Raw genomic sequence first — 7803 nt, 5'->3', positions numbered from 1 at the left:
ACCACCAACAAATCTCCTTGGTGCCTCCGTTGTGGGACCTTGGTCACATGATCCCGTGTCACATGACGTTTACATTTGTGTTGGTTTCACGCTTTCAAAACGCGTAGTTTTTACGCCTGGACAGCCCAAAGCGTGTCTATTTCAAACTTGATACTGGGTTGACCCTGAACAAGGAGAAGCAGCCCTCCATCCTTCAGTCACGCTCCACCCACTGCTGCAGGATGATGAGCCCAAAAACAGCTTGACTCATCGACTTTCCTCCACCACCACATGACCTCAACAACACTGAACCTTTATGGAGCATTTGAAGACTGAGAAAGTAATTGCTGTGTTTTAATGTCTAATATGAAATCATAATTTATTACATTGCGACATTGCTGCTTTTAATTACAGTAAGAATTTTAATTGATTTGATTTTTTTACTTATTTAAAAATAAAATATAGAAACTATTCTATGATAAGTAAAATGATTGAGAAGCAAAAAAAACAATATATGGTTAGTAAGAGTCTCGTATTTACAATCTTACTTTTACACCTGCATACATATCATGAACCTGAAACCTGAAACCCAAAGTACTCCGTAGTATCATTACTGGTGCATTAAAGTTGAAGTATCCTTTAGTTAGGAGTCATTTTAATACTTTATAAAAAACACATAACTTTAGTTTCACCTTCAAATTAACTGCAACTTCAGGTTCACATACTTTTTCAAATCAGATATGTGGATCATTATCCTCAATAAATAGACAACAAAGCATAATGTTTTTTTTAAATGATTTGTTTAATTGGATTCTCTTTATCCACTTTTAGGATCTGTGTGGAAATCTGATTTTGGCCGTCAGTCCAGCAGCTTGTTTGCCATTAATCCTCATTATAACTCTACCCTATTAAATTGAATGGTCACCTCTTTTCTTCTCATATTGTCTGAATGGCATCTCTTAGTTTGGAGTCATGTATGAGGCTTTGTGCATGAACTCAAATCTAAATGACACAATCCAAGAAACATTTAGTGTCCAATTACTTTTGAACCCTGCAACTTGGGCCCGATGTGTTAAAAGCTCTGTATCTCCCACACAGTCCTTCCACTACTGAACTCAAATTAAAGCCTCAACTTAACACAAATTTAATATTCATTACCTTATTTCTTCTTTCTTAGAGCCTGAGGAACAAAACATGTGTAACTGTTCAAATACTTGTGGTCTGAATTGAAAGCAGTAAAAAATGAGACCAGACAAGCAGCTGAATGTTTATTTTTCCTGTGCATATGTGCTTTTTTATTGCAATAATACATCTGCATGTTGATATATATTTACACACATACACACACTGTCAATGGTCAGAACAAAACAGAGACGTTCAAGCACTGAACACGACATGAGAAAAAGAACAACACAAACTGGCTGTTTAAATCTGCTTCTGATGCGCACACACTGAAACACACCCGCTCCCACTCAACATGTTCCACCACTACACACACACACACACACACACACACACACACACACACACACACACACACACACACACACACACACACAGAAACACACACACACACACACACACACATGCAGCAGTTGGTTCCCCACACATGCACGAGCCGACACAAGTTGGAGTCCTGCACGAAGGACCGCCAAGAAACGTCATAAAGGTTCGAAGAGTCGATGTTAAAAAGTGAAGAACACATCTTTTTTTTGTTTTTTTCTAACACTGATGGTGCCATGGCGAAACGAGCTTGACTGAACTGTACTGTACGCAACACAGACAGACAGGCCAACAACCCAACATCTACTTTCACTATTACACTATCCTGGTAAAGTCAACATCTCCGGAGCAGCAGGGAAGAGGATCATACTGATATAGTAAGAAATAGACTTACTCTGAGGATATACTGCATTTTGTCTATATATACTATTTACAGAACATGAGCAGACGGTATATATTCAAAGGGATTACATTTACACAGGGAACAGCTTCTTTTTTACAGCCACTACAGATTCACTAAAAGCCTCTTACAGGTAAACATCTCAATGTTCAAATGTCTTCAGCATTTTGTCACGTTTGTTCTGTTTATACTGCTCGTGAGGAGACACATTGTACTAACAACAACCAGCGTCAGCAGAATGAGAAATATGCAATGAATACAACAAATATCAGAGCTAAAATATACATGGATTCTTTTTTTTTTAATTTTTACAGCACAATGCACGAAACAGCAATTTCTACAATCATCTATTGCAGTTTCTTTACAGATGACGCATTTATAACAGTACAACTTCCAGTAGTTTATTGTGTGACAAGTCAATAAGTGTAATTGATGATGATGATGATGAGTAGGAGAGGAGATTCAGTGATACTGCCTACGGAAACATGCTGAGATAAAGAGGACGTGGTGTGTTACTGTTCTCGGACCAGGTGTGTATTTAGATAGACAGATAGATGAGTAAACGGCAGGAAGATCTCTTCTTCTTCTTCTTCTTCTCCTCTTCCTAATTTTGTCCCGTGGCTGGCTTGTCGATGGTGAGATGTCCGCTTCGTTCCTCCAGCTCTCTCTACTCATAGAAGCTGCGATCACTAAGAAAAGAGAGGAATCAGCAGAAGCAAGGCAACATTTGTTTGCGTTTCCTGAAGGTGGTGTTGCGTTTATCCCAGGAACTAGAAACAAGAACTAAGTATCACATAAAATGTATAGAAGCTAAATCACAACTACAGTAATGAGTTACAGAAAATAATAGCTTGGGATGGTAAAGATGAGGGGTGAGTAAATATTTCATGCTTACATGACATTTCCAATGTCATGTTACATAACTTCAATAAATGTATGAATGATAATGGTAATTATAGGAGAAGGTTTATAAAATACAAAACGTTCACGTAAACATCAGTTCAGCTAATGACATGGATGTGAACAGATGGATGGATGTGAAGGGCCAGAATATTTATATTAAATCTACAACCTTGTTTCCCAAAAAGTTGGGACGCTGTGTAAAATGTAAATAAAAACAGGATGCAATTATTTGTAAATCATGTGAACCCATTTGAATTGAAAACAGACCAAAGACAACATTTCAAACGTTGAATGTTTTATGAAAAATATATGCTCATGTTGAATCTGATGTCAGCAACACGTCTCTATAAAGTTGTTCCAGGTTCATGTTCACCACTGAGCTGCATCACCTCTTCTTTTAACAACACTCTGGAAATGTTGGGGAACTGAGGAGATCAATTTCTGGAGTTTTTAAAGTGAAATGTGGTCCCGCTCTTCCCTGATAGAGGATTTCGGCTGCTCAACAGTTGCACAAATTCTTGGCAATTTTACGTTGAGCAACATAATTATTAAATTGTTGCACTATTTTCCCACACAGTCTTTCATTGTGGTGAATCTCTCCCCATCATCACTGCTGAGAGACTCCGCCTCTCTGAAATCATCGTTTTTTATATCCAATCATGTACTGACCTGTTGCCATGGTAACATAATTAGTTGTGAGATGTTCCACCAGGTGTTTCTTTTGTAGTCTGTTCTGTCACAACTGTTTCGAGACGTGTTCATTCAAAATATAAAATGAGCCTATGTTTTTCATAAAACAATAAAATGTCTCAGTTTCAACATTTGATATGATGTTCTTGGTCTATTTTCAACTGAATGTGATTTACAAATCATTGCAGTCTGTTCTTATTTACATTTTACACAGCGTCACAACTTTTCTGGAAACGGGGTTGTACAGTTTTTCTTTTACAAATTAAAAGTCGAGTTCAAATTTAATAAAAAATCTGCCATTGTTCTCTTCTATATGTTCACTGGTTTTGAATTACAGCCTATCTGACGAGCTACTTAGTCTGGCTAATGTTAGCTAATGTTATCAAACGATAGATAGATATTATTGTGACTATTTTGTTAATTGGCTGATCTGATCTGATGACTCTTAGCATTTAACATTTACATGTAATTTCCACGTGTCCATAGTAGCAACTGTTAACTACAAACAATAAGATTGTGCGTTTGATCTGAAGCTGCTACTGCAGTCACGGTCCTACAGCTGCAGGGATTCTATATATATCTATACATATATATATATATATATATATATATATATATATATATATATATATATATATATATATATATATATATGCAGATGATAATCTAACAGCTAACTCCTACGAACCCTCCGGTTCTAGTCTCATCACTTTGTAGTTGACCTTACCAGCACACATCGAGAGCGACCGACAGCTTAAATTCGGATTTGGTCGCCTTCGTTCAACCTGGTGATTGATAAAAAGCTGTTACAGTCAGTATTTGAAGATGTCACTGATAGTTTTCATTTTTCTGAGCTGTTAGGACATTAACAACATTTGCTGTTTGTGTGCAGTGTGAAAATACAAGAGCTTTTTAAATCAGGATGTATTCTTGTGTGATGTGACTGAACGTGTTCCTGATGTATTCTGATGTTTGTGAAAATGACAATAAACAGAGAGAAAAGAAAAGAAGGAGGAGAAACATGAAAGGGAGTCAGATGAGAATGAAGGAGTCAGCTGATGGAGGTCGATGTGACTGGTTGTACTCACGCCCCCTCGTCTCTCAGCAGCGACAGGAACTTTTTCACTCTGTAATCTGCGTCCATCTACAGACAGTAAATAAAAGGGAGTGAAGGGGGTGGGGGGAGGGGAACAAATATCAGCCAAAGGTTAGTTTTGGGCAATCACTTCAGAAATACTCAGACTCACCACCGGTAACCACCGGTAACCACCTGTAACCACCGGTAACCACCAGTAACCACCTGTAACCACCGGTAACCACCTGGAACCACCCGTAACCACCGGTAACCACCTATAACCACCTGTAACCACCCGTAACCACCGGTAACCATCTGTAACCACCCGTAACCACCGGTAACCACCCGTAACTAACCGGTAACCACCTGTAACCACCTGTAACCACCGGTAACCACCGGTAACCACCAGTAACCACCTGGAACCACCGGTAACCACCTATAACCACCTGTAACCACCTGTAACCACCCGTAACCACCGGTAACCACCCGGAACCACCGGTAACCGACTGTAACCACCAGTAACCACCGGTAACCACCTGGAACCACCTGGAACCACCCGTAACCACCTATAACCACCCGTAACCACCGGTAACCACCCGTAACCACCTGTAACCACCGGTAACCACCTGTAACCACCGGTGACCACCAGTAATCACCTGGAACCACCGGTAACCACCCGTAACCACCGGTAACCACCTGGAACCACCTGGAACCACCCGTAACCACCAGTAACCACCTATAACCACCGGTAACCACCGGTAACCACCCGTAACCACCTGGAACCACCGGTAACCACCTGTAACCACCGGTAACCACCTGTAAGCCAGATGATGCTTCACTGAGCTGAGCAGCCAGTTAACTTAGCTTAGCATATAGACTGGAAATAGGTGGAGAAGGCTAGCCCAACTGTCCACAGGTAACAAATCCATCTAAACAACACGCCGTGAGACAGCCTGTGTGGATGAAGCAGCAACTTCCTGAAGTCTGCAGTGGTTGCCTGGCAACCTTATCAACTAAGTTACTGTTCCGGGACTGAATGTCATTTTTTTCACTTTGGATTTTAATTCATTAAATAATACACAGGTTTCCTGGGTTTCGACGTGCTGACATGTGCACTGTTACCATCAGACAGAGCCGAGCTGTTTCTAAGCTGCTGCTAGTTGTGTCCTGCTATCTATCACACATTGTGTGACTATTCTTGCAACCTGCATCTAAATCTGGACAGGAAAGAATTAGAATTTCCCCAAAACCTTCAACTACGGCGTCCCCTGCACATCAAGCAGTGCCTCATCTGTGAGTCACTTATTACAAATCCACATGGTGCATCCAAACTTTGTTTGAACTGATCTCAGGCATGTCGCCCTGAATGTCGCTGTAAGTGATTTAAAATGATGCAGCTAGAATATTTTTCCATTTGATGACACGTTTAAATAAAACACAGAATATTGAGTCTAAATGAAAAATTTTTTTTAAAGAGGAAACAAATATCGGCTTTGTACTAAATATGGGAACAGTGGAGATAATAAAACCTGCAGAGCAGCAATAAAGCATCGGTTGGTTTGATCAATACAAACATTTTGTGCCAGATTGTTTTTTGATGAGAGTCTCAGACATCATTTTAAAACAACATGTGTCCTCAGCAGGTGTTTCAGCTGGTTTTTTGAATACTTTCTTCCACACTGAAAAACTAAATCAGGTAATTCTTATGTTTGAAGGACACACGATCGCGTCAGCAGGAGAAAACCAGTGAAAAGGAAACAATACGCTACGATACATGCTGCACTTTTTAACGAATGTTTTTTAATCGCGAGCAGGTTACGATGAATTTAGCAACACAAACTTTAGTTGTTATTGTTCTTCTTCTGCCTCTTTTGGGTTTAGTTCAAGAAAACAGTCTCTCTTTCTGTTGATTCGATGTCGAGGTCCCAACACACGTCAAAGTCAAGCCTTCTTCACATTTAAACACTGGAGTTCATTTCCAGAGAGGGTTTTTGTATTTTTCGTTTTTTGGGAAGAAAAACATCATTTTAATGTGGACGGCAGAAACAAATAAAGTGGAAGTGGACATGGTCGAAGCTGAACGAACCAGTCACTCACAGCTTCATGTTTAGCGTACAGACATGAGAGTGAGAATCTACTCAATTAAGTCACAAAGTTACAAAACAGCAAATAAGATTAAATGCCAAAATGTTGAACTAAACCTGTTAAATTTCAACAAACCACAAATCTACAAAGTGCTTTGAAGTGCCGGATGCAGTCAGCGATGTCCTAATTTAAAAAATATAGTGGACAACACATGGTAGATCCTCAAAACAAGGCCTCTAAAGGCCCCTAAACTCTCTGGATACCGATTCAGCAGCGCATAAATAACTATAATAAATTAGCATATATCTCATCTGTGTCTGTTTATCTTCAAACGGACATCCTGTCATCAAACATCGAACATCTAGCGTGTCACAGCTGAAGCTCCCGTACCTGCAGCGACATCTCGATGAGCACGAGGAGTTTCTTGATGCCGATCCAGACTCGCTTGCCTTTGAGCTGCTGAGCGATGCTGGCTCGCTCTTTGTCTGTGAAGCTTCCCAGCAGCTGAAAGACAACAAAGGGAGTTCAAAACTTGGAGATCTCCAACGCTGCTTTCAAGCCTCCGGTGAGAGAAGGTGAACGCTCCACTTCAATGATGTTTGAGACACTTAACTCATCGTACTTATCCCCTTCAATGAAAGTTAATGACGTTTTCCGCTCCAGGTTACACATCACTCAAGGCTGAATGTGTTTCTCAGGAGAGCAGCATGCTCATGTATGATTCACCAGCCTCCTCTCTGTGTCCTTGTTTCAGTATTTCTACCTTCAACTATACAAATGTATGTGTATGTGTGTGACTGCTATAAAATGAGCGTGTGTGTGTGTGTGTGTGTGTGTGTGTGTGTGTGTTCATACCTCTAAGGCGTCAACCAGCTGCTCCCCGGTGGAGATGTTGGGGATGTGGATGGTGGTGCTGAAGGCGTCCAGCATCTCCATCTCCTGCAGGACGTCCTTCCGGCTGGTGGTGCCGATGATGAGCAGCTTGCGGCCCTGCAGGAGCAACACAGGACTTGTTTTTGTCTGTTGTTGATTACACCGCAAGGCAAAACATTCAGATTTCTTTCTGTGTTGGATAAAGATTATGGTGCGTTCAGGAGCCACTGGGAAGTTGGGAAGTTCCCACCTCAGAGCGGGAGAATAAACCTGTCGAACATGAAACATCCCGCTA

At 40.6% G+C, this 7803-nt stretch overlaps 1 protein-coding gene across 7 annotated transcripts in view; it reads right to left on the bottom strand.

Annotated features, from left to right (window-relative positions):
• Positions 1-1234: 1234 nt before the first annotated feature.
• The window catches only part of nsfa (N-ethylmaleimide-sensitive factor a), a 41460-nt gene continuing 34891 nt past the window's right edge, over positions 1235-7803 (bottom strand). For 2 of the 7 annotated variants that reach the window (XM_069709883.1, XM_069709882.1), the window contains 4 exons: positions 7491-7625; positions 7026-7139; positions 4564-4619; positions 2562-2652 (listed from right to left, as the gene is read on the bottom strand). In XM_069709883.1, coding sequence (XP_069565984.1) covers positions 2589-2652; positions 4564-4619; positions 7026-7139; positions 7491-7625 — 369 coding nt within the window. In that variant the 3' untranslated portion in view covers positions 2562-2588. Of the gene's footprint in view, positions 2653-4202; positions 4261-4559; positions 4620-7025; positions 7140-7490; positions 7626-7803 lie in introns of those variants that run through there. The other 5 variants (XR_011311391.1, XR_011311390.1, XM_069709884.1 and 2 more) reach the window with 5 other exon arrangements.

The sequence above is a fragment of the Brachyistius frenatus genome, unplaced genomic scaffold (genome assembly GCF_029030835.1).
Source record: "Brachyistius frenatus isolate BFR_SWC_R1_liver_20210118 unplaced genomic scaffold, ASM2903083v1 Contig_87, whole genome shotgun sequence".
Taxonomy (NCBI): Eukaryota; Metazoa; Chordata; class Actinopteri; family Embiotocidae; genus Brachyistius; species Brachyistius frenatus.
This window is presented reverse-complemented; position numbering and strand designations above follow the sequence as displayed.